This window comes from Coregonus clupeaformis, chromosome 31, assembly GCF_020615455.1.
Source record: "Coregonus clupeaformis isolate EN_2021a chromosome 31, ASM2061545v1, whole genome shotgun sequence".
Taxonomy (NCBI): Eukaryota; Metazoa; Chordata; class Actinopteri; order Salmoniformes; family Salmonidae; genus Coregonus; species Coregonus clupeaformis.
The window spans coordinates 38,360,169-38,388,150 of record NC_059222.1 but is presented as its reverse complement, the minus strand read 5'-3'; the positions used below and the strand labels follow the sequence as shown (position 1 = coordinate 38,388,150).

The 27,982-nt window shown below is 44.2% G+C and overlaps 1 protein-coding gene across 1 annotated transcript; it reads right to left on the bottom strand.

Annotated features, from left to right (window-relative positions):
* Positions 1 to 11,441: 11,441 nt before the first annotated feature.
* LOC121547693 (serglycin) lies at positions 11,442 to 16,460 on the bottom strand. The gene is made up of 3 exons (XM_041859087.2): positions 16,261 to 16,460; positions 14,449 to 14,587; positions 11,442 to 12,739 (listed from the first exon to the last, which is right to left on the bottom strand). The coding sequence occupies exons 1-3, from the start codon at positions 16,331 to 16,333 to the stop codon at positions 12,526 to 12,528; spliced, it is 426 nt and encodes a 141-aa protein (XP_041715021.1). The 5' UTR covers positions 16,334 to 16,460; the 3' UTR covers positions 11,442 to 12,525.
* Between the last annotated feature and the right edge of the window lie 11,522 nt (positions 16,461 to 27,982).

The window sequence follows — 27,982 nt, the reverse complement described above, 5'->3', positions numbered from 1 at the left end:
TGTTTTTCTGTAATGGGGAACTGAAGATTAGTGGATCAGGGACACGGGCAGTTTTTCAGTTCAACATCTGTTTAGAATCTGTGTAGGGGTTCCAGTCCGGGACTCATAGCTACATGTGGCAAGTTCTCATTTGTCCAAATTGTCTATACATTGAACCTGAAACGAGATACTTGGTATTTTGGCCATTGGCCCAATTTTATTGCAAGGAATTGTACTTGGTCAACCACAGGCTTGGCTTGGGTATAAACTACATCCTGTCCTCTTTGTTCAGTGGAGAAAACACTGAGAACAGGGAAGAATGAACATTTACCATCCACTTTCCAGCATAACAACTATGATTTGTTCTCTTTGAATAAATATATTTTACTCCCCCTGATTTGCTTTGGGGTCTGTGTTATTGAAGAGTAACATCAACTGCTAACACATGCTTGTCAACAATTGGCATGAATCATTTTACAAATACTACCAGCTGCATCTGGATTCACTTCCTCGTGCCCATCAGACATCTTCAACAAAAGAGTCCTGAGGAAACATTTTGTATGATCGCTTACAAATTACTTTAGGCCCAACCTTTGGTACTTTGGCTTTCCTTGTTATTGGCACATTCTTATGGTCATTACAGCCAATGGGAACTGATATTGCTTTGGAGCAAAGCTCTGCAGCATTATTAAGATGTGATCAATACAAGTGGATGTCACAGATCCAACACTATTGGTATGCACTCTAGTTGGTTGAGTGATAACCTGGGTCATTACAGGCATTAGTCACAGTTAGATGCTTCCTCTTGAGAGGACAGGAGAACTTGCAACCACAGCACTTCAACAACATTTGACATGAGATCCTCTCTAAGCTTTACAGGAATATGGGATCACAGATCCTTCTGCTTCTGTTTGCCACAGAAAGTGTTGTTGTGCAGTAGGCCTGATTTTAAACCCAGTCAGTTATATTGGTGCCTTGATCTCTGAGTATGAGGTCAAAGGGGGGTGAAATGGTGCCTAGGTGGTTCGATGAACCACGCTCTTTTGATGACTAACCTTGCTGGAGACTTGAAGACTTGTGTTAGCTTCCTCATCACTATGGGCTTTAACTAAGTGGGCTAACACAGTCTTGTGACATGCAGGAGACCTGGCTTGAACCCAGTCAGAAACAATAACAAGATTAAATAGGGAGTGGAAAGGCTATCCTTAGAAGGGCTATGACACGGATATTCAACTATATTCTTATGTGGGGCAAATTTTGTTTTTTTGATACACTTCTAACATGCTGACTAGTCTGCGTGCGCCATAGCGCGCATGTTGATTTTGTCCATCCACACCAGATGCAATCAGGACACTGTCACGTCTCCTCCCGTTGCTCCCCTCCAGCGCTCTGATTCGCTGGTCTACTGAGCCACCGGTCTGAGCGCACCACCTCAGCAACACCGGAATGGAAACCCAACGCACCCTAATCACCTCCAGCGCACCTGCACCTCATCATCTCATCACTACCCCTATATAGCCCTGGACTGTTCAGTGTTGTGTTGTGTGTGATTGTTTGTGTCTTGTCGTGTACTCGCGCTTTGTTGTTCTCTTGCTCAGTGTTAAGTAAACCTTTACATTGTTGATTCCTGCATCTGCGTCCTGCCTGTTCGTATCCTCAGTACTCGTCACAGACACGCAGGTTGAAATATCAAAATGAACTCTGAACCAACTACAGTGAGGGAAAGAAGTATTTGATCCCCTGCTGATTTTGTACGTTTGCCCACTGACAAAGAAATGATCAGTCTATAATTTTAATGGTAGGTTTATTTGAACAGTGAGAATCAGAATAACAACAAAAAAATCCAGAAAAACGCATGTCAAAAAAGTTATAAATTGATTTGCATTTTAATGAGGGAAATAAGTATTTGACCCCCTCTCAATCAGAAAGATTTCTGGCTCCCAGGTGTCTTTTATACAGGTAACGAGCTGAGATTAGGAGCACACTCTTAAAGGGAGTGCTCCTAATCTCAGTTTGTTACCTGTATAAAAGACACCTGTCCACAGAAGCAATCAATCAATCAGATTCCAAACTCTCTGTGATCATGAGAACGGTGAGGAATCAGCCCAGAACTACACGGGAGGATCTTGTCAATGATCTCAAGGCAGCTGGGACCATAGTCACCAAGAAAACTATTGGTAACACACTACGCCGTGAAGGACTGAAATCCTGCAGCGCCCGCAAGGTCTCCCTGCTCAAGAAAGCACATATACATGCCCGTCTGAAGTTTACCAATGAACATCTGAATGATTCAGAGGAGGAGAACTGGGTGAAAGTGTTGTGGTCAGATGAGACCAAAATGGAGCTCTTTGGCATCAACTCAACTCGCCATGTTTGGAGGAGGAGGAATGCTGCCTATGACCCCAAGAACACCATCCCGGGGCGATTTACCGTCAAATCTTGGGTGAGAACCTCCTTCTCTCAGCCAGGGCATTGAAAATGGGTCGTGGATGGGTATTCCAGCATGACAATGACCCAAAACACACGGCCAAGGCAACAAAGGAGTGGCTCAAGAAGAAGCACATTAAGGTCCTGGAGTGGCCTAGCCAGTCTCCAGACCTTAATCCCATAGAAAATCTGTGGAGGGAGCTGAAGGTTCGAGTTGCCAAACGTCAGGCTCGAAACCTTAATGACTTGGAGAAGATCTGCAAAGAGGAGTGGGACAAAATCCCTCCTGAGATGTGTGCAAACCTGGTGGCCAACTACAAGAAACGTCTGACCTCTGTGATTGCCAACAAGGGTTTTACCACCAAGTACTAAGTCATGTTTTGCAGAGGGGTCAAATACTTATTTCCCTCATTAAAATGCAAATAAATTTATAACATTTTTGACATGCGTTTTTCTGGATTTTATTGTTGTTATTCTGTCTCTCACTGTTCAAATAAACCTACCATTAAAATTATAGACTGATCGTGTCTTTGTCAGTGGGCAAACGTACAAAATCATCAGGGGATCAAATACTTTTTTCCCTCACTGTATATTCATTTGGGGACAAGTCGAAACATGAAACATTCATGGACATTTAGCTAGCTAGCTTGCTGTTGCTAGCTAATTTGTCCTTGGGTTGTTATTTTACCTGAAATGCACAAGGGCTTTTTTTCTGGATCTTTGTAGAATTCGGACCCATTTTGAGTAACATAAAATCATGTGTTCTCTACTCCGATAATTAATCCACAGATAAAAGGGGAATGTCACGAGTTGCTAAGCCAGAACCCAGAAGCAGACCAGGACAAGGTAAGTTGAAACGAAGGTGAGTGTTTATTTACAAATTCAAGGGTGATGCTGAATAATCCAGGGAACAGAGCGGGCGGCGTTGATTAGTTGTTGGGGGTGCAGTGGTTGATCCCATCCTGGGTCGGCAGCCGCCGACCACCAGGCAGAGGTTGGATGAAGGTTCCGGACGGGTGACTGCAGATGGAACAAAACGGGGGTAAGTAAGCAACAAACCAACAAGGTGCAAAAACAACAAAACTAACGCTAGGCTCTAAGACTGATACTCTGGTAAACCTACTGTTCATGGCTAACGATCCGGCAGGGAATGGATGTTAGGCCAGAGCCTAAGAAGGTGATGATCAGGACCAGGTGTGCAGATTGCTGATGGGATGCAGGTGCGGAAATCAAGAGAGCTCCCCGGAGCGTTCCAGAACCCTCGGGAAACTGGAGATCACGAACAGAAAAACTAGTCCACAGACAGGACCCGACTCAGACTGCCGGGATCGTTACAGTACCCCCCCTCCGACCGAACGCCACCGGGCGGACTCCCGGAGCGCCAGGATGGAGGCGGTAGAAGTCACTGATGAGGTCAGCATCTAGGACCTGTCGCCGCGGAATCCAACTCCTCTCTTCAGGACCATACCCTCCCAGTCCACGAGATACTGGAAACCCCGGCCCCGCCGTCTGGAATCCATGATGCGACGCATCGTGTAGGCAGGACCACCTCCGATCATCCGAGGAGGAGGAGGAGGAGGCGGAGGAGGCAACAGAGGACTGAGGAAAACAGGCTTCAGGCAGGAGACATGAAAGGTGGGATGGACTCTGAGCGTCCTCGGGAGTTTGAGTCGAACTGCCACCGGATTGATCACCTTCTCCACCACAAACGGACCAATGAACTTCGGTAACAACTTCCTAGACTCAGTCCGTAAAGGAAGATCCCGTGTGGCCAACCAGACCCTATCTCCGATGGTGTAGGTGGGAGCGGGGATCCGGCGACGATTCGCCTGGAGCTGATACCGGTCCGAAACTCTAAGGAGTGCTTTTCTGGCCCGATGCCAGGTCCGGTGGCAACGACGAATATGGACCTGAACAGAAGGCACTGAGAGCTCCTTCTCCTGAGAAGGGAACAAGGGAGGTTGGTAGCCATACAGGCACTGGAAGGGAGACATCCCAGTGGCAGATGTAGGGGAGAGTATTGTGGGCATACTCAACCCAAGGCAACTGAGAGACCCAGGAGGTGGGGTTGGAAGAGGCCAGGCAGCGTAGCGTGGATTCCATCTTCTGGTTGGCTCTCTCCGCCTGACCATTAGATTGGGGGTGAAAACCAGATGTGAGACTGACTGTAGCTCCAATGGCCAAACAGAAGGACTTCCAGACAGCAGAGGTAAACTGAGGGCCACGGTCGGAAACGATATCACTGGGCAACCCGTGGACCCTGAAAACCTCCCTAACCAGGATCTCGGACGTCTCCGAGGCAGAGGGAAGCTTGGCAATTGGCACAAAGTGGGCGAACTTGCTGAATCTGTCCACGATAGTCAGAACGACCGTGTTCCCCTCAGAAGCGGGCAACCCAGTGACAAAGTCCAGGGCCAGATGCGACCATGGTCGCGGGGAATAGGAAGGGGTGAAGTAGTCCAGAGCTGGGCCGATTGGTACTCTTATTCTGCGCACACACTGGACAGGCAGCAACATAACCCCCGAGTATCCTCGGCCATGGCAGGCCACCAAAAACGTCTGCGAAGAAACGCCATTGTCCGGGCCACGCCAGGGCGACAAGCCATCTTGCTGGCGTGGGACCATTTGAGGACAGCAGGACGAACCGACTCAGGCACAAACAACCGACCCGGGTGGACCGTTACCGGGACCGGACTGAGTCCGAAGGGCCGCCAGCACCTCCTCCTCAATCCTCCACATAACTGCTCCCACGACGCAGTTCCGGGGGAGAATTGTCTCGGTCTTGGACCCACTCTCCTCCGTCTTGGAGAACATCCGGGACAAGGCGTCCGCCTTGCCGTTCTTAGATCCAGGTCGAACGTCAGGGAAAACTTGAATCGTCCGAAAAACAACGCCCACCTGGCCTGGCGGGGAGTTGAGACGTTTAGCCGATTGCACGTAAGCAAGATTCTTGTGGTCAGTCCAGACAATAAACGGTTGCTCCGCCCCTCCAACCAGTGGCGCCACTCCTCCAAGGCAAGTCTCACCGCGGAAGCTCCCGGTTACCCACATCGTAATTCCTCTCCGCAGGCGAAAGGCGACGAGAGTAGTAGGCGCAGGGATGGAGTTTACTGTCCGTGGAGCATCGCTGCGACAGGATGGCGCCAACTCCCACATCAGACGCGCGTCCACTTCAACGGCGAACTGACGGGCCGTGTCCGGTTGAGAGAGAATCGGTGCGTTGGTGAATCGCCTCTTCAAATCCAGAAACGCTCGATCCGCCTCCGGATTCCACTTGAAGGTCCTGATACTGGAAGTCAAGGCAGTTAACGGAGCGGCCACACGGCTGTAATCCCGGATGAATCTGCGGTAGAAATTCGCAAACCCCAAAAATCTCTGGAGCTGCAATCTCGTACCGGGCTGGGCCCATTCCAGAACCGCTCTAACCTTCTCCTGGTCCATCCTAATCTCTCCCCTGGAGATGATGTACCCGAGAAAGGATGTCGTGTGGGCGTGAAACTCGCACTTCTCGGCCTTCACGAACAGGCGATTCTCCAACAATCGCTGCAGAACCTGCCGGACATGCTGGACGTGGTCGGAAGGTTCCTTCGAGAAAATCAGAATGTCATCCAGGTAAACAAACACAAAGAGACCGATCATATCTCTCAGGACGTCGTTCACCATACTCTGGAATACCGCTGGAGCATTGGTCAGTCCAAACGGCATCACCTGATACTCGAAGTGACCCATCGGTGTATTGAAACCCGTCAACCACTCGTCCCCCTCTCTGATCCGGACCATGTGATACGCATTGCGTAGGGTCTAGCTTAGTGAACACCGTAGCACCCTGTAAGGAGTCGAAGGCAGAACTCATCAAGGGCAGGGGATACTGGTTCTTGACCGTGATGTCATTCAACCCCCGATAATCAATACACGGTCGAAGAGAGCCATCCTTCTTACCCACAAAGAAGAATCCTGCCCCCAGGGGTGATGACGAGGGACGAACGAGACCAGCAGCTAGGGACTCCTTGATGTAGGTCTCCAAAGCCTCACGTTCAGGTCGGGAGATACTGTATAACCTTCCCTTGGGGTAGACAGCTCCAGGGAACAGGTTGATGGCACAATCATATGGTCGGTGGGGAGGGAGTGACAGAGCCTTCTGCTTACTGAAAACTTCCCCCAAATCGTGATATGTCTCGGGAACCAGGGACAAATCTGGGGGTTTAGCCTCAATCACCTGACTGGGAACCGAATGGGGGCAGGCAGTCTTGAGACAGTTAGCATGACAATCAAGGCTCCAACTCGTTACCTTGCCCGTCACCCAATCGAACGTGGGATTGTGTTCCTTCAGCCAGGGGTATCCAAGGACCAGAGGAACATGGGAAGACGGCAGAATGAAGAATGAAATCATCTCAGAATGATTCCCCGACAGCCGCATCTTAACCGGTTCAGTCCTCATCGTGATACGTGCCAGCCTACTGCCGTCCAGAGTGGTAGCTTCAATGGCTTCCGGCAATTGCTCCTTGGAAAGCCCCAGCTGTTCCACCAACTCGGCATCTAGAAAGCTTCCATCGGCACCTGAATCGATAAAAGCGTTAATCGCTAAGCTCTGATTCCTGTTCATAAGGGTAGCCGGGAAACGGGGTCTGACAGAGGTATTGAGAGGTCGAAACTGGCTCGCTAAAAGTCCTCCCAACTTTAGCGAGCCGCGCAGTTTGACGACCCGACTGGAACCTGAGAAGCTGATCGGTTGGACGGAACCCATTGCTTCTCCCTCCTTCGCTCTCGGACTCGATTATCCACCCGAATAGACAAGGCTACCAAGCTGTCCAGGTCACTAGACTCCGGATAGGGAGATCAACTCATCCTTGAGCTGCTCCGACAGACCCTGGTAAAAGGCCGCTTGCAGAGCCTCCTCATTCCACCCACTCTCCACAGCCAACGTCTTGAACTCGATCACGAAGTCGGCCACGCTGCGAGTTCCTTGGCGAGCGAAACAGGCGCCTAGCTGCGTCCCCTCCCTCGGACGGAATGGTCGAAGAGCTTCCTCATCTCGGCCGTGAACCCCTGGTATGAAGCCATGCAGGGATCCTGTCGTTCCCAAACGGCTGAAGCCCACTCCAGCGCTCGACCACGCAGCAACTCAATCACAAAGGCTATCCTAGCCTTGTCTGTGGCATAAGAGTAGGGCTGTAGATCGAACACTAATCCACACTGCATAAGGAAGGAACGGCATCTTCCCAGCTCCCCCTCATATTTATCCGGCGTCGGAACCTTGGGCTCACGGAAGGACACAGCTTCAGAAGCGGCAGGCGAGATGGGTGAAACCGGTAGTGGATCCTCCACCGGACACTTGCGTTGGTTCTGGACCTCCGTCAGACCGGTAGAAAGGTTCCGAACTGACAACGCGATCTCCTGTAGTACCGTGCTATGATGGCCCAACATCTTCTCCTGCTGGGTAATGGCATGGCGAACAGAGTCCAGGTCCGCTGGGTTCATTACTGGCCGGATCGTTCTGTCACGAGTTGCTAAGCCAGAACCCAGAAGCAGACCAGGACAAGGTAAGTTGAAACGAAGGTGAGTGTTTATTTACAAATTCAAGGGTGATGCTGAATAATCCAGGGAACAGAGCGGGCGGCGTTGATTAGTTGTTGGGGGTGCAGTGGTTGATCCCATCCTGGGTCGGCAGCCGCCGACCACCAGGCAGAGGTTGGATGAAGGTTCCGGACGGGTGACTGCAGATGGAACAAAACGGGGTAAGTAAGCAACAAACCAACAAGGTGCAAAAACAACAAAACTAACGCTAGGCTCTAAGACTGATACTCTGGTAAACCTACTGTTCATGGCTAACGATCCGGCAGGGAATGGATGTTAGGCCAGAGCCTAAGAAGGTGATGATCAGGACCAGGTGTGCAGATTGCTGATGGGATGCAGGTGCGGAAATCAAGAGAGCTCCCCGGAGCGTTCCAGAACCCTCGGGAAACTGGAGATCACGAACAGAAAAACTAGTCCACAGACAGGACCCGACTCAGACTGCCGGGATCGTTACAGGGAATCCTAGTTAGTTTCTAGTAATCTCTCCTCCTTCAGTCTTCTTCCTCTTCTGTGGACTTTATATGGCGGTTGGCAATTAACTTTTAAGGTGCATTTCCACCACCAACTGGACTGGAGTGTGGACCTTAGTTCATCTTTCAATCACCACGTGGGTATATGCTCCTAAAACCAATGAGGAGATGAGAGATGCGGGACTTGCAGCGCGTCAAGCGTCAAAAATAGAACCAAGTTCTATTTTAGCACCTGGCTACGCAGATGCTCGTGAGCAGTTTGGATGAAATGATTGAATAACATGTATGTGTAGATTTATTTTGCAACAATCGCACACGCAACGTGGGCGGTGTGGTCAGCATGTAACTTGTCCTGCTCGGCCTGTGATCATCATAGAGGGGAACAGAAGGCACGTCCATGTTCCAGAGAGTATAATAGCTTATAGCTAAAACGGTTCAAACGCTGGAAGAATAAAATAAATTCAACATGCCAATTTGGCTTCAGAACGACAGAAGCTTTGGTTTACCACAGAGAGCGTTTGATTATATCTGTTTCCTTTACCTCTCCTGGCTGGCAAAATATCAGGAACAACAACTGCTTCCCAGGCGCCGATGGCGTGGACGTCGATTAAGGCAGGCCCCCGCACCTGTATGATTCAGAGGGGTTGGGTTAAATGCGGAAGACACATTTCGGTTGAATGTATTCAGTTGTGCAACTGACTAACTATCCTCCTTGCCCTTGTCTCTGGTTTTGAATCTGAATTTAGAGAACTGAATTTGAAAACTGAATCTGAATGCATCTGAGAAGTTGAATATGTGAAACTTTGATAAACTTGAAATGATAGTTTGTAAATTTGATACACAGACAATGAATGCAATATCTACCATATTGAAACTGAATATATACTGTAAATATTGAATTTGAATATTGGTAATTGGTAATTGGTAATACACATTCAAAAATATTAAATTCAAATTCAATATCCTAATACAAATTCAAAATTATATAATTCAAGTAGAATTTCTGTTGGCACTGAAATCTCTCCATAATGGAAGCTGATCAATGACTAAACATGTATTTTTTTATTTTATTTTTAATCATTATTTTTTAAAATCTATTTTTATTTTTTTCTACTACTACTGCTACTACTACTGCTACTACTGCTACTACTGCTACTACTACTACTACTACTACTACTAATACTATTGCTACTACTACTATTGCTACTACTACTATTGCTACTACTACAATTGCTACTGCTACTACTACTGCTACTACTGCTACTACTGCTACTACTACTACTACTATTGCTACTACTACTATTGCTACTACTACTACTACTATTGCTACTACTACTATTGCTACTACTAGTACTACTACTATTGCTACTACTACTATTGCTACTACTACTACTTTTTATTTTTAATTTTAATTTTTTAATTTTTTGGGGGGGAATGGATCAGCTTAATATTGCAGATAGATTGTATCTTCTATCAATGTAATTGTCTGCATCACTTCCAATCCCCCATGTTTTTTTTTATTTTTTTATTTTTTATATATATACTCCCCTTTATTACTTTTCAACCCCACCATCCTTTCCCTACTTGGAGTAAATTAGTGAACAACAATGCCCAGGCCTCTACTTCCGGTCTATACTTACTATCTACACCTTATGGACGGAGTTAATTTTACAATAATTCTATATATATATATATATATATATATATATATATATATATATATATATATATATATATATATATAATAGAATTATTGTAAAATTAACTCTGTCCATAAGGTGTTTGTTTTTTTTGCTCCTGAACTTCTTCTACTCTCAACCTCTCCGATCATTTTCATGATGTCCATCCAGTTTGCTTCTATATGCCATATCTTTCTAACTGTGCTCTTTCCCAAAAGCTCCCAACATACAACCTATATACTTATTATGGACACAGTATTCTTACATTATTAGCTATCTTTGTTATTATTTGTTGTTATTTGTTATTAGTCCCATCCTTCAACTCTATTCAATACCTCCCATCTATTTCTATTTGCCATATATATTTCAACCGTACTGTGATGTTTTACAAAAGTTCTGAACCTTTCTATTCTCATTGCTTCTACAGATTGTGAATTAAAAATAAACATTTTTGCTAAAAGTATTATTATATTATTGATTGATTGACTATGACTTTTCAGATCACCCAGTAATGCTATCTGCAAGGTTAGTTCCAGGTAAATATTGCAATCCTTTAGCCATTCCTGGACCTGTGTCCAAAAACAAGCTACAAATGGACAGAACCAAAACAAATGATCTAATGATTCTGTCTCTTCACAGCAAAATCTGCAGAGCTGGGAAGATTGTATCCCCCATATAAATAACATTCTATTGGTAGCAAGAATTTTATATAATAATTTAAATTGAAAGATTCTAATTTTTGAATCCGGTGTCGTTTTGCGTGTCAGTTCATAAACACTATGCCATGGGATCGGTACGTCAAAGATCTCTTCCCAACTATTTTGCAATCTATATGCAATCTATGACTAAACATGTTAACTTGATAGCTCAGCTGAAACATGCACAGCTTGTTTCCAAAGCTAAGCAGTGTACATAGAGGTAGGCATCTGGATGGTAGATTCATTCTCACTGTAGTGCGCATTACCCGTCATATACCTCTTTATTTAGGTTGATGGCATGACATTGAAACACTATTTTGCTATCAACATTAAAACAAGGTCAAATAACATATGTCTAATCAAATAGGAAGTTCTGCATAATTTCAACCACCCAATATACAGGTAACTGCCAAAATAATGGAAACACCAACATAAAGTGTCTTAATAGCGCCACTACCATCAGGATATAAATGATTCACCATAGGTTGAAGGTCATCACTCAAACAATGGCTGTGTATTTATTGGAGTTTACCTTGCCCTCTAAGGGGTTGAGTGAACCTAAACCATGCCAGGAAAATGCACCCCACACCATAACAAAGCCGCCAGAACCCTCATTTACTCAAGTGTTTGCTTTATTTTGTATTGAATTTTACATTTTAACCATTTAGCAGACGCTCTTAGCCATTAGGCTACGAACCGCCCCATATAAGATGAAAAATATTTTGTATGTTTCTATGTGGAACTTTCTACGCAATTTCAACGTATACATAATTCTGATGATTATGTTGAAATTAGATTGATGTAACGACCTGTTAGTCAGGTTAAGTCAATGTATTTAAGTTGAAGTCTTACCCTTATTTAAATGTTTACAATGCTGGTTGAAATGAGATGAAAGTAGTACTGGTTGATGACTTTTTTCAATTCCAATGTCTTTTCCACATTGATTCCATGTCACAATACGTGGACAAATTACGTTGATACAACATTGATTCAACCAGTGTGTGCCAAGTGGGACCTGATCACGAGACCATGAGCCCAACTCATGTCCACTAACGATGCATAGGGAGCCCAATCCCATATCCTAAAACAGTATTTGAACCATTGGATGATCAAAACATGTTTATTTAAATCTTCAAAAAATATATGAGTGTGGAATGATATAATATCAAATTGTGACAATCGTGGAAATTCGGAATAAAGTATTATGTATTGACAATATTTCAAGAGGGAAAGACTATCATATTATATCTTATAGATATCATTGCAAAAGAAAACAATAAAAGCACAATATCCCCAAGAAAACCACACGTTTTAAAACCTTAAGAAAAATATAATTTGCTGAGCCAGAAATAAAGGCTACTGGTTAAATCTAATTAAAAACAAAAACACACAAAAAAGCGAGTAATTTGATCTCTTTGGTTCCATGGGAAAATAACTCAACTGTGCAAATTATGCTATAGCCACCGACATTGCCCACACTTCAGTTACCTAAATACAATCTTACACAGCCAAGCATCAATACCTGGGTCAAATAGCATGGTACTACTTTCACAAGATGCAGATAGCTTTGACCAGAAAATACAATAATTCAAATGGGCATTCCGTTGTTAAGGTGCTCATGTAATCATGAGAGGTTGCAAAATGTATTTTACACAACCGGATTGACATCACAATTTCAATATTTAGCATTCTGGCAGGCTACAGGATCAGGTGATCCTCTTTCAATTCCCGAGCAGGAGGCAGAGCCTGATCCATGGTAATTTTCGGTGGGAAGACGAAGCCAGGGTAGTCAATCCCATCCACATCTGCGCTGGCCAACTGGTCGCCAGAGCCCTGCTCAGTGAAAAGGATTCCAGTGGCAGAACCCTCGCCTGACTGCTCCTCCGGCTCTGAGCCAGCCTCTTCCGGCACTCTGGAAGAAAAACAGAAGCACAGTACCATTAGCCATTACAGTCTACATCCTCTGAGCTCTTCCTGTGATTTTTCACAACAGCGCAGGCCGGGGCGTCTCAACACGCCCATCCTCCCTGCTTTGTTTGACTGAGAGCCTTGGATCGTATTAAGTTGAATTATGTATTGAATCAACAATATTTCACAAAGCGTTTAACAAGAAAGGCTGAGTGTATGATAACTCTATAACAGTTCTTGGCAGAGAATATATTGTTGAAATAGTGTCCAATTGTTTATTTTATCAACTTAAAGCTGCAATATGTAACTTTTTGGGCAACCTGACCAAATGTACATAGAAATGTGTGTTATAGATCTGTCATTTTCATTGAAAGCAAGTCTAAGAAGCGGTAGATCTGTTCTATGTGCGTTATTTCTAGGCTTCCCGTTCTTAAGTTTAGTTTTTGCGTCTTTTACTTTCGGTTTTGTACACCAGCTTCAAACAGCTGAAAATACAATATTTTACAACATAGTTGCTTGTTTTGTCACATAAACTGAAATTAGGCGAACTATTAGAATTTTAGCAACCAGGAAATGGTAGAGCGATTTCTACATAGTGCAGCTTCAAGTGAATGTGAAAATAAACACATTTAGATTAATCATTTGTAAAACTTTGCTCTGATACCTGTGAAGAAACACTGTTATTACTACAGTCACTATATTGGATTCATATGTTGTTACATAGTCATTATTTAGGAAATGCTTTGTAATTGCATAAAATACAGTGTTGTTCCTAACATAATAACCGCACTACTACACAGGTTTTATTCAAATACTGATGCTTCTGTTTGCATGGTACTTTTAGCAAGTGTAATACACAAAACCTAAAATTAAACAGTATATTCCTGACTTTTTGGCAATGTACTTTATTGTCGTATAAGGCAGGTTTTTATATTTCATCATGCCTACAGGGACTTTATAACAATAATAACTTTTTCTGCAAACAACAGTATAAGGAAGAGGGTTTCGTGAGATTCAACCCTTTTGCGTCTTGGTGTTTTTCTAACTGATACAATGTCTTGCTGAGGACATAGACCACTAGTGGTGTCTTAGGCCATATGATAGCAAATGTTTAGCTTCCTCAATAGTAAAAACGTTGAACAGAGAGTTTAACAGAGCTGAGTGCATATTGTTCTCTTCTGTCTGCCGTAATATAATGAGTGCAGAAATCAATGCTTGGGTGCTCCTTCACACATCTATAATCAGATCACTTAAACCATATCGTTTGTAGTTTTAACACTGATCTTTCAGCAGGATAATCTAGAACCATTGAGTCGGCCCAACGTGTGTAGTTTATACTAATAAAAAGTCAACAAAGTGCTCACTTTGTGTATGCTACCATCGCTCTCGGAATGAGACCGAATATCAGAGGCCATTCAAGTCACAGTACGCACATACCGGGCTGATTCTGTCATTAATAACATTTCCTACAGGAAATTGTGAAGTGATTCTTGAAAAAAATCAGAAGTGTTATTGCTAAAGTCAGGGTTTGTGACACAATTTGTCAATGTTCGTTATTGCAATCCTTTATGGGGACATCGCTCATCAAAAGCAATGGCGCAAAGAAGTTAAAGTTTGAACAATTCTGTCACATTCTGTTCAATTCTGAAATTCATTGACCCATAGAGCCTTGGTCTCCTGACAAATTCATCTGTGATGATGACATATACTTACATTTCCTTTACGGCAAATGAAGGGAGTCTGTCAGGAGGCCCGGGCAAGTCCATCGAGGGACCCCTCTGTGTCTCACAGTTGGCATTCTTGGCTTCTGGCCTGCACTTAACCCACATATATCTGCCTTTTGCTGGAGCGCCTGTGTTTCATAAAGGAATGACAATATATAAACATAACTCATTTGTGACAGAGGATCTTCATCGACAATATTCCTATTGAATATGAAATATGAAATACATGCTTTTAAACATTGGTATTTGGTATTTGATTAGGATCCCGATTAGTTGTTGCGAAAGCAGCAGCTACTCTTCCTGGGGTCCACACAAAACATAAAACATGACATAATACAGAACATTAATACATTCTGGAGCGGCGCATTAGGCAGCGTTTTCCACCACCATTAACAAAACACCAAATGATGGAATTTCTCATAGAAAGATGGTGTCAAATCCCTCCAATAGAGTTCCAGACAATTGTAGAATCTATGCTAAGGTGCATTGAAGCTGCTCTGGCTCGTGGTGGCCCAACGCCCTATTAACACACTTTATGTTGGGGTTTCCTTTATTTTAGCAGTTACCCGTATCTGGATGCTGATTTATAATGCCCGGGAATAATCAATAGGCCTGAAAAGACTGTAAAGGCCCTTGGAATGGTTTAGGAACAAGTCAAGGTAGCCCCCATCCCCAAGAGGAGCCTGGGAGTTTTGATATGAACAAGTGTGCTTGCCACCATTCATCCTGCCCAACAAAAATTATGTTAAAGTATAAAGCAACTTGTTTTGGGGGTACATTTTGACAATTTTCCAAAAACATGTACTCTAAACTATTCTCGGTCCGTATGTACCAAGCGTCTCGGAGTAGGCGTGCTGACTTGGGATCAGTTTTGACTTTAAGATCATAATGGACAGAGAGGACCTGATCAGCACTCCTACTGTGAGAGGACCTGATCAGTACTCCTAATGTGAGAGGACCTGATCAGTACTCCTAATGTGAGAGGACCTGATCAGTACTCCTACTGTGAGAGGACCTGATCAGTACTCCTAATGTGAGAGGACCTGATCAGTACTCCTACTGTGAGAGGACCTGATCAGTACTCCTAATGTGAGACACTTTCCCATTTCTTGCTAGTAAATTTGTTCTTGCAATCTGTGAGTACATTTTCCCTTTTGAAAAAACAAACAAACAAAATAGGTAGCCTACAGCTTAAGTCTTTGTTGGGCAGGACCATACAACATTTTTAGAATGGATATAGGCCTACTTATATTGATTTTTTTAACAGAAAACAAAGAAATACCTTATTCACACAAACTTGCAGTGGCTACTCTGCATTCACACATTTAGCCTACATTATTATTATAAGACATTAAAATGTCTTCACAGTATGATGTTGGCCTACAATAGACTATGTCAATACTATGATCAAATTACATGTTCACTTATGCAACCACCCATTTTACAAATGGCAGATTAAAGTTATGAACAACATGTGCATTGTTCTATTTTGTGGGGACTCAACCTTTTTCTTACTCGTACTCTATTCTGGTAGTAAAATGTGTCCTCCTGTCAGAAAATACAGACCAATTCAGACAAAATGGGCAGTAACCTATAGGCTATTTTGTCAAGCGTGCCAGAAGACATCAAATTGATAGCAGACGCGCTGTTAAACGTATCAACATGAATTAATCAACGTTAATGTTATTGTTAAAAATCCTTAACTATCCCTACTTACTTTTCTCAATAGTTAAATATTCTAGTATCCTATATGTGGCTAATGCAAAAAGGTGATATAGCCTACAATTTATTTTAAACTTACCATGTCCGTTATCTGCGAGAACGAAGATGACAGCCAGTGTCAGCCAGATCTTCAAATTCAGTAGTCCCTTCATTATTTTCGATGCTGTAATAAGGAGACGACAATATATGCTTTTAAAAAGAACCTTTGTGTGTGAATATTCTGAAATACACTTAATAGCACTGTTGAATAAACCCTGCCCATTTATGCGTCATTGTTTCCTGAAACCAGACGTCTTCGCAAGAAGTTTAACATCCGCAATGGAAAGTAATTTTCTTCCATATCTGGCATGCAACGCATTTAGTTTGTAACATAGGCTAGGTCTAGCGTTAAAAAAGATGATAAACACAGTAGCTTAATCTGGAAATTCCACGGATATACAAATTGGTAGTCACACTGTAGAACTGCAATAGACCATCATCTATTGATAGAAAATGTCACATAGCCTAATTTGAATCAAGCTTTGGCCCAATAAGTAGCCAAAATCCAATAGATGAAGGCCTAGATGACCAAATAACACCTAAAACCTCAAACACGTTGTCTCTTTGGTTTGGAGACGTGGTATGCTATAACAGCTCTCCAAAGGCTTATCGTTGTGTCCGCAATTAATTTGCTGAAAGGAATTTTCAGCAAATGAATGAGCTGTATTTCACATTTGATTACCTGTGACTAATTTCTCAAGAATCTTGAAGAAATTATGCAAATTCTATGTATTGTGACTGTATGCATACTATATATCTAACAGATGTTATTGGTAACAGGCGAAATGTTGAGATGTGGTTAGTCACCGTCTTGGATGTGGTCGGCGTCGACCAAACAAATTGCTGCTCAAATGTAAAACTGTGGGTAGAAAACACCACACAACTTGGAAGCAAAGTGCATTTCAAACCATACTCAAAATACACAAGAGTGAGAATATTAGAATTAGATGGATCTGACAAGCAATCTAAGCACTTTATAGAAATTCTAAGTACATTAATTAAAAATTATTGCTCAGTGTGAGTTGAATTTGAAAATGTAGTTTGCTGAGCTTTGCAACTTAAAATACTGTGTTGTATTTTACTATATTGTAGTCAATTGATTTGTCAGGGACCTGCAGTGTCTCCACGTACATTGCCCAATAGCTAGCTCTTCAGTAGTGCGACTGTTTGTGAGGCAGAGGTTGTGGGTTCGAATCTCGATATTAGCAAGCAATATGGTGTCCTTCATGCTTAAAATGTGGATGTTTATTCATAATATGCCATTTAGCGTACACTTTTAGTCAAAGAAATGTACAATCATGCATTCTCTCTTTCTTTCTCACGGGTGGTCCTGGGAATTGAACCCACTATCCTGGCGATGCAAGTGCCATGCTCTACCAACTGAGCTACAGAGGACCAACACTACTCCAAATTGTTGAGTAAACTTACTAAAAGAGCTTGAGTTGGGACACATATTTTGTTTACAGTGTTCTCTAGATTCTGATGATTGATCTCTGTCTTGTTAATTGGCCTCTTTAAAATCGTATTTAGAAAAGGTGACGTGCATGTGTATGAATGTTTATTTTCAGCTGATGCGTAGCGTAGTCATAGCTGTGAGATGGAAGAGGAAGTGGGTTTATCGGGTGCTTTTATTTTGTTCTCAGGAAATGACACTTCATTCTCTTCACTGAGAAATCCAACGCTGCACATAACTTGACGGGCCACTGGCTGAAAACAAAGTGTAGCTTGGCCTAAACCGTCTTTTACATTCCTGGCATCTCCCCCTTAAGACAAACTGCATAGGCTATGTATGTTCCCCAGGCCAGGCACCTCTACTGCTGTCCTGTGTTGATCTCATGAATAACATGGCTGGCTTCAAAAGTATGAAGGCTAAAACATGTTAGAAGTTTTTAGTTCAAAGTGAAAGTGATCAATTCTTACAGGAAAAACGTGAGTTTATTCACAATTTACTAACATTGTCAGGACCCTGTTGCTGTCATAACCCTATTGCAGCAACGTCATTCAAAGCAACCGTTGTATTAGGTCACCTGTTGGAGCAACTGTCAGAGTCATACTGTCCTTTTCAGAGAAGATTGCACTGGAGACCCATGCTGATGTGCTGAGGAATCTCATTTTTTTGCTTTTAGGCTCCATTAGTCTATCCTTCAACCATGTATCACATGAAAACAAATTATACTGAGAAACTATTGGACTAACTTTACTAATAGCACTTTGACATTTTATGACTGATAGTGAAGTGTCTGTTTGTGTTACTTGTACTCATGCTGTTGTTGTAAAAAATTTTGTGATCCAATTGACATTTTAGTCATTTAGCAGACGCTCTTATCCAGAGCGACTTACAGTTAGTGAGTGCATACATTTTTCATACTGGCCCCCCGTGGGAAACGAACCCACAACCCTTGCGTTGCAAGCGCCATGCTCTACCAACTGAGCTACATGTTTTAGCTCATAGAAGCAGTTTCCCGGACACAGATGAAACCTAGTCCTGGACGAAAAAGCTCAGTGGAGAATATCCATTGAAAATAATGTTTAGTCTAGGACTAGGCTCAATCTATGTCCACCGGAAACCACTCCATGTTGAGCACTCATGCATGTAAACAGAATATTTTCTGGAGAAGTGTAGAAATTTGAGACATGTTATTGTCTGCATAGACAAGTCCCTAACAGTATTACCATTAAGACTGCAGTGAATGAGGTCATCTAGATTTTTTGCTGGCTGTCTCTGTCTCAAATATCATTCAGAGTAAAATGCCCTAGCTGAGCAAAAACTGAAGCGTTTGATGACCTAGTAAATGAAATGCCTTAAATCAGTAATTTTTCTAGGGTAGGGACAAATACTTTTTCTACTGAAATATTGTTTCTTTTAGTTTATTTTTGCGGACACCATTTTTGTTGAGTAAATGATATCAAATGTGCATTTTTGAAGCACAAAAATAACGATTCTCCACATTACCACTGTCACACCCTGGCTCTGGGAGTCTATATGTTGAGCCAGGGTGTGTTCATTCTATGTGTTCTGTTTCTATGTTGGGTGTTCTAGGTTGTGTATTCTATGTTTGCCTGAGTGACTCCCAATCAGAGGCAACGAGTGTCAGCTGTTGGCTGGTTGTCTCTGATTGGGAGCCATATTTATACTGTCTGTTTTCCCTTGGTGTTTGTGGGTTTTTGTTCCGTGTTCGGTCATTGTCACCGTGGACTTCACGAGTCGTTTATTGTTTTGTGCTTTAATATAATAAAGTAACATGTTCGTTCATCACGCTGCGCATTGGTCTACTTCTCTCCCTGACGATCGTGAAAACCACCGAAACCAGCTTTAATAAAAATAAGTACTAGCTACTATTTTGAATGTTTATAAAATAACAAGCATGCTCGTCAGCTGTCTTGTCTGTCTGTAGTCTCTATTTAGCACATACAGAGAAAAGATAACTCCTCTTCATTGGGCTTTTGAAGAGAGAGACTGTACTGTCATTGTCAGGTTGAGGTTTCATCCTACAGCCAAGTCACACCAAGTTTGAGCTAAATGCCTCCCACTGTTATGATTTACCAGTATTAGAACCCAAATGCAGACAAGTACACCAAGCCAGAGAAGGTTTAACAGGTTTATTTAAAATGTTCAATAGTCCAGGTTTCCAATAATAGGGGAAGAGCAAGTCCAGGTTACAGGGAGGGTAACAGATCCAGGTCAGGGCAGGTGTGGTACCGTAATGTCCTAGTGTCCGTGGTGAGTCCAAAAGAGAGGTCCGGTAGTGGAGAGCAGGATGGTGGAGGCAGGAGTGAAGCGGAGGCAGGAGTCAGGTTCCAAATATCTGTGGCACAGGAGAAAAAGTAAATAGAACAGGCCAAAACACAAAGAGCAAAAATAAACAGGTTGAGTTCGGCAGCGAGACTAACATGGTCATCTTGACTATGATCTGACGATGAGTGGTAAGTTTGACCGGGTCTTAAAGGCTGAGGTGATTATGGTGAATGAGCTGCAGCTGGAACCCTGACTCCCGCACACCAGACTTCACTCCTGCAATCAAGGACAGACAGAGGGGAGGGAGAGAGCAGAGAGAGAGCTACCTAGCAGCAGTAGGCCTAACAGTACCCCCCTCTACGGACGCCACCTGGCGGCCGACGGGGTTTATCGGGATGTAACCTATGAAACTCTCGGACCAGAGCAGGATCCACAATGAAGCTCCTGGGCACCCAGGAACGTTCCTCAGGACCATAACCCTCCCAATCCACCAGGTACTGGAAACCACGACCCCGGCGGCGAACATCCAGAAGTCGCCGGACAGTGTAGACCGGACCCCCACCCACGATCCTGGGCGGAGGAGGGGGACGAGAGGGCGGGCACAGAGGGCTAACCGACACAGGCTTAATCTGGGAAACATGAAAGGTGGAATGAACCCGTAGGGAGGCAGGAAGCTGTAGCTTAACCGCGCAGGGGTTAACAATAGACAGTATCTTGAACGGTCCTATAAAACGAGGCGCCATCTTCTTAGACTCCACCTTCAATGGAAGGTCCCGTGACTTCAGCCATACCTCTTGACCAGGAGAGTAACCGGGAGCCTGGGACCGGTGACGGTTGGCTTGCCTCTGCATGTACGCCGAAGCTCGGGACAGAGCTACCCTGGCCTTCCTCCAGACCTTGAAGCAGCGGCGCATGTGGGACTGCACCGAGGGTACCGCCAGTTCCCTCTCTTGAGAAGGGAACAGGGGAGGTTGATAATCCAGAGCACACAGAAAAGGAGACAAACCAGAGGAAGCGTTAGTCAAGGTGTTATGAGCATATTCCACCCAGGGGAGCATGGAGCTCCATGACCCAGGGTTAGACCCTGTGACACAGCGAAGAGCGGTCTCCATCTCCTGGTTCGCTCTCTCGGCTTGCCCGTTGGTCTGGGGGTGATATCCAGAGGACAGGCTGGATGTAATGCCCAAAGCTTTACAGAAAGCTTTCCACACCTGGGAGACAAACTGGGGACCCCTGTCAGAGACAATATCCGTGGGTAGACCATGAGAGCGGAACACATGTTCAACCAAAATATCAGCCGTCTCTCTGGCAGTGGGCAGTTTAGGTAGGGCCAAAAAATGAGCGAACTTAGAAAAACGATCAATCACCGTAAGAATTACAGTCTTTCCAGACGAGGGGGAAGTCCAGTGACAAACTCCATAGCGATATGCGACCAGGGCCGGCTGGGTATAGGTAGAGGTCGTAGATGACCAGCGCTGGCCTGGGTGGAGTTCTTACTTCGTGCACATACCGTACAAGCAGCAATGAAGGCTCGAGTGTCCGCCTCCATCGTGGCCCACCAGAACTTCCGTCGCACAAAGTCAAGGGTCCGCGAAACTCCAGGGTGACAGGTAAGGGGAGACGAGTGAGCCCACTGAAGTACCTGGGAGCGAGCAGACTCAGGGACAAACATCCGGTTAGGAGGACCCCTCCCAGGGTCAGCTTGATGATGTTGAGCCTGTCTAACAATCCCCTCGATGTCACATGTGACGACCACAATACTGCAGGTAGGAGGCAAAATGGGTTCAGGGTTACTACCAGTATCAACAGCCGAATGAACACGAGACAGGGCGTCAGGCTTGACGTTGCGTGACCCAGGACGGTAAGACAGAGAAAAATTGAATCTCCCAAAAAATAGTGCCCACCTGGCTTGACGGGGGTTGAGCTGCTTCGCTGACTGGAGGTAAGCCAGATTCTTATGATCCGTCCAAACGATGAAGGGTTGTTCCGCCCCTCCAACCAATGTCGCCACTCCTCGAGAGCCAGCTTAACGGCGAGCAGTTCACGATTGCCAACATCATAATTCCTCTCTGCCTGAGAAAGTTTCCTTGAGAGAAAAGCACAGGGATGCAGTTTGTTATCTTCAGGAGAACGCTGTGACAACACCGCACCTACCCCAGTGTCGGATGCATCCACCTCCACGACAAACTGGCGGTCGGGGTCCGGCTGCATCAGAATGGGAGCCGAGGCGAAGCGATGTTTCAGTTCTTCGAACGCTGATTCGGCCCCCTTCATTCCAAGCGAACGGTCGTGAGATGGAGGTGAGAGCGGTGGAGTGGCGCCGCAATGCGGCTGTAGTCCTTGATGAACCTCCTATAGAAGTTCGCAAACCCCAGAAATCGTTGAAGTTGTTTGCGGGTAGAGGGGGCTGGCCAGTCCGTGACAGCAGAGATCTTAGCTGGGTCCATCCGCAACTCCCCCTGAGCGATGATGTAACCCAAAAAGAGGTCTCAGACACATGAAATTCACATTTCTCCATCTTCACAAACAGTTTGTTCTCCAACAACCTTTGCAACACCTGGCGCACATGCAGTTCATGTTCCTGGGAGGACTCTGAGAAAATCAAGATATCATCCAGATAGACAAAAACAAACCGATTCAACATGTCCCGAAGGACATCATTGACTAGTGCCTGAAAAACAGCAGGGGCATTAGACAACCCAAAAGGCATAACCAGATACTCAAAATGTCCCAAGGGTGTGTTGAAGGCAGTCTTCCATTCATCACCTTTACGAATGCGCACCAGGTGATACGCATTTCGTAGATCCAGTTTCGTAAAGATGGTAGCACCATGAAGGAGGGGAAAAGCAGAATTAATCAAAGGCAGAGAATACTTGTTCTTAATGGTGATGTTGTTAAGTCCACGGTAATCAATACAGGGTCTGAGGGTCTTATCCTTCTTAGCAACAAAAAAGAATCCCGCTCCTACAGGTGACGAGGAAGGACGCATAATACCTGCCGCCAAGGAGTCCCGAATGTAGTTCTCCATAGCCTCCGTCTCCGGCCGGGAGAGATTGTACAGGCGACTGCTGGGGAGCGGGGCTCCTGGCTGGAGGTCAATGGCACAGTCGTAAGGCCGGTGAGGAGGAAGAGAAGTAGCTCTGTGTTTGCAGAAAACGGATGCCAGGTCATGATACACGTCAGGAACATTAGAAAGATCCATGGACTCCAGTGGAGGTCGAGGCACAGTACTGGCAGGAGTCAGAGCAGAACACAAACAATTCACATGACAAAATGTGCTCCATGAAACAATTCTACCTGTCACCCAATCAATGTGTGGATTGTGTCTTATGAGCCAGGGGGATACCAAGGACCAGAGGGGTCTGTGGGCAGTCGATAATATGGAATTGAATGTTCTCCTGATGATTTCCCGACACTCTAAGACAAACAGGAACAGTCTGATGGGTAATATGGGTCAACAATTGTCCATTCAGACCCTTAGCCTGCAGCGGACAGTCCATAGGAACAGTCTCCAAATCCATTTGTTGAGCCCACTCTCTATCCAAAAAGCTTTCGTCTGCACCAGAGTCAATCAGCGCACTAACAGAGAGATTCTGGAACTGCCACTGGAGGGATGCCTGGAGCAGAATGCGGGGAGAAGAGGAAGAATCCGCTGCTCGGCTCACCAAAACTTCTCCCATTAATGATGAGCCGGCCCTTTTCCCCGGGACGAACTGGGCAGGAAGGAACGAAATGACCAGCTTCTCCACAATACAGGCAGACCCGAGCCTGAATGCGACGTGCACGCTCCTCTGAGGACAACCGTGCACGACCCACCTCCATGGCTTCGGGTTCAGTGCTCCTCGTATCGACTCGGGAAGACACGGCTTTCTCCGTAGGGAAGATGCGGGGAGGAGTTTGTTGATGACAGACAGGTTGCTTGGAACTAACACTCCTCTCCCGGCGGCGCTCCCGAATCCGATTATCCAACCTGATGGTGAGTGAAATAAGATTATCCAGCGTAGGCGATTCATCATATGACACCAATTCATCTTTTAAAGTCTCAGACAAAGCATTGATGAACACTCCTTGTAATGCCTCGTCATTCCAACCACTCACTGCTGCTAAAGTCCGAAACTCCACTGCCATCTCCGCCACACTGCGAGCCCCCTGCCAAGAGAAAACAACCGTTTCGCAGCCTCCTTGCCTCGTACGGGGTGGTCAAAAACCTTCCTCATCTCAGTGGTGAAGGCAACGTAAGCGTTGCAAATGTCTGACTGACTCTCCCAGACCGCGGATCCCCAGGCACGAGCGGAACCGCTAGTAGAGTTGATAAGGTAGGCAATACGGGCTCTTTCTGAGGCGTAGGTGAGGGGCTGTTGTTCAAACACTAACGAGCATTGAGTCAAAAATCGCCACAGGTTCCCATGTTCCCGTCATAGCGCTCTGGAGCAGGAACAAAAGGCTCTCTGATCTGGGCTGAAGGGGTAGTAAGGGCAGACACTTGATTGGTGAGTAATTGAACCTGATTAAGCAGCACCTGACTGTCCTCAGCAATCGTCTTAAACAGGGTATCATGTTGGCCAAGTAAAATGCCCTGATTGGCTATGGCAGTCCAAATTTGAGTGCACTCTGGGGTGGTATCCAAGCTACTGTCTGCTGGGTTCATGATGGTCAGATCATACTGTTATGATTTACCAGTATTAGAACCCAAATGCAGACAAGTACACCAAGCCAGAGAAGGTTTAACAGGTTTATTTAAAATGTTCAATAGTCCAGGTTTCCAATAATAGGGGAAGAGCAAGTCCAGGTTACAGGGAGGGTAACAGATCCAGGTCAGGGCAGGTGTGGTACCGTAATGTCCTAGTGTCCGTGGTGAGTCCAAAAGAGAGGTCCGGTAGTGGAGAGCAGGATGGTGGAGGCAGGAGTGAAGCGGAGGCAGGAGTCAGGTTCCAAATATCTGTGGCACAGGAGAAAATGTAAATAGAACAGGCCAAAACACAAAGAGCAAAAATAAACAGGTTGAGTCGGCAGCGAGACTAACATGGTCATCTTGACTATGATCTGACGATGAGTGGTAAGTTTGACCGGGTCTTAAAGGCTGAGGTGATTATGGTGAATGAGCTGCAGCTGGAACCCTGACTCCCGCACACCAGACTTCACTCCTGCAATCAAGGACAGACAGAGGGGAGGGAGAGAGCAGAGAGAGAGCTACCTAGCAGCAGTAGGCCTAACACCCACAGCCTCGTTTGCGTCTTGCTCAGGAGAATTCACATGGTAACAACACAAAAAATCCCCATCTGGATGGTTTTGCATTCAAAGTATATTTACAGAGCTGAAGTGGTAATAAATCTTGACACAGAGACACATTTATGTCTCTTAAAATGTAAAACAACAGAGTTCTGTAATTAACTCAGAATCCTCACAGCTCCTGAAAGTTACAATTATGTACATCTAGCTAAGTCACAGAGCTATTATCTATTTCCTATGTAAGTCATTTATTACATGTTTGTGTGAATGTTACAATAAAATGTTTCCTTTATAAAAAATATAAAAAAGTATTCATACACATGATCATCAAGCATTTGTGAACCTTTCAAAGGCGAACTAAGATGAATTTAAGTTTCTGCTGGATCCTGTAGCAGAGCAATGATTGAGATACGGTTGAAGTCGGAAGTTTACATAAACTTAGGTTGGAGTCATTAAAACTTGTTTTTCAACCACCACAAATTTCTTGTTAACAAACTATAGTTTTGGCAAGTCGGTTAGGACATCTACTTTGTGCATGACACAAGTCATTTTTCCAACAATTGTTTACAGACAGATTATTTCACTTATAATTCACTGTATCACAATTCCAGTGGGTCAGAAGTTTACATACACTAAGTTGACTGTGCCTTTAAACAGCTTGGAAAATTCCAGAAAATGATGTCATGGCTTTAGAAGCTTCTGATAGGCTAATTGACATCATTTGAGTCAATTGGAGGTGTACCTGTGGATGTATTTCAAGGCCTACCTTCAAACTCAGTGCCTCTTTGCTTGACATCATGGGAAAATCAAAAGAAATCAGCGAAGACCTCAGAAAAAAATTTGTAGACCTCCACAAGTCTGGTTCATCCTTCGGAGCAATTTCCAAACGCCTGAAGGTACCACATTCATCTGTACAAACAATAGTATGCAAGTATAAACACCATGGGACCACGCAGCAGTCATACCGCTCAGGAAGGAGACGCGTTCTGTCTCCTAGAGATGAGTTCTGTCTCCTAGAGATGAATGTACTTTGGTGCGAAAAGTGCAAATCAATCCCAGAACAACAGCAAAGGACCTCGTGAAGATGCTGGAGGAAACAGGTACAAAAGTATCTATATCCACAGTAAAACGAGTCCTATATTGACATAACCTGAAAGGCCCCTCAGCAAGGAAGAAGCCACTGCTCCAAAACCGCCATAAAAAAGCCAGACTATGGTTTGCAACTGCACATGGGGACAAAGATCTTACTTTTTGGAAAAATGTCATCTGGTCTGATGAAACAAAAATAGAACTGTTTGGCCATAATGACCATCGTTATGTTTGGAGGAAAAAGGGGGTACCTTGCAAGCCGAAGAACACCATCCCAACCGTGAAGCACGGGGGTGGCAGCATCATGCTGTGGGGGTGCTTTGCTGCAGGAGGGACTGGTGCACTTCACAAAATAGATGGCATCATGAGAAAGGAAAATGATGTGGATATATTCAAGCAACATCTCAAGACATCAGTCAGGAAGTTAAACTTGGTCGCAAATGGGTCTTCCAAATGGACAATGACCCCAAGCATACTTCCAAAGTTGTGGCAAAATGGCTTAAGGACAACAAAGTCAAGGTATGTAAATGTAAATGTAAAAAAATGTATTGGAGTGGCCATCCCAAAGCCCTGACCTCAATCCTATAGAAAAGGTGTGGGCAGAACTGAAAAAGCGTGTGCGAGCAAGGAGGCCTACAAACCTGACTCAGTTACACCAGCTCTGTCAGGAGGAATGGGCCAACTTATTGTGGAAGCTTGTGGAAGGCTACCTGAAACGTTTGACCCAAGTTAAACAATGTAAAGGCAATGCTACCAAATACTAATTGAGTGTATGTAAACTTCTGACCCACTGGGAATGTGATGAAATAAATAAAAGCTGAAATAAATCACTCTCTACTATTATTCTGACATTTCACATTCTTAAAATAAAGTGGTGATCCTAACTGACTTAAGACAGGGAATTTTTACTAGGATTAAATGTCAGGAATTGTGAAAAACTGAGTTTAAATGTATTTGGCTAAGGTGTATGTAAACTTCCGACTTCAACTGTACAAAACACTGTTTATCAATAGATAGATGCTGCTTAACGACTTGCCTAACAAAATGTCTTCTTGGTAACTTGTCTGTGAGGAACTTATAATTTGGCAATAGATGAAGCTTATCAGATGTTTTCATATTCAGCTATTAACACATTAACACATTCATATTTGAGTGAAGGCTTGCTTATCTAAAAAACGATATATTTGTTTGTAAATGAGGATGGGCATGTGTATGCTTTTTTTTATCAGAGGAAAAGATTGTGATTCATAATAAGAATGGTCACATCTGCTAATACAGATAGCAGAAGGGTAATTTCCAATTAAAGGCACAATTTGTTATTTCATCAGCCTGGCCCTCCCACTTTGTTTGGTAAACTAAGAGATGTGGCTGAGGAAATGTAACCACATTCAAAATTCATTTACAGAGCTATAGACACAAGGACTGAAAGTTCATGACATCAACATAATACCTTTTATATATACACAGTTTTTTTCTAAACACTAAAATTGTTACAAAAACCTAAGTAATGGAAGAATAGTCTTGGATTGGGGTTATGATAGGGTAAGACCTATACAGTGGGGAAAAAAAGTATTTAGTCAGCCACCAATTGAGCAAGTTCTCCCACTTAAAAAGATGAGAGAGGCCTGTAATTTTCATCATAGGTACACGTCAACTATGACAGACAAATTGAGATTTTTTTTCTCCAGAAAATCACATTGTAGGATTT

What these genes read in the sequence shown, in the direction of transcription:
- LOC121547693 (XM_041859087.2), bottom strand. Translation starts at nt 16,333, where the DNA reads ATGAAGGGACTACTGAATTTGAAGATCTGGCTGACACTGGCTGTCATC. An exon ending in TCTCGCAGATAACGGACATG is followed by an intron (nt 14,588 to 16,260) that starts GTAAGTTTAAAA and finishes TATGAAACACAG; the next exon opens with GCGCTCCAGCAAAAGGCAGA. An exon ending in TCATTTGCCGTAAAGGAAAT is followed by an intron (nt 12,740 to 14,448) that starts GTAAGTATATGT and finishes TTTTTCTTCCAG; the next exon opens with AGTGCCGGAAGAGGCTGGCT.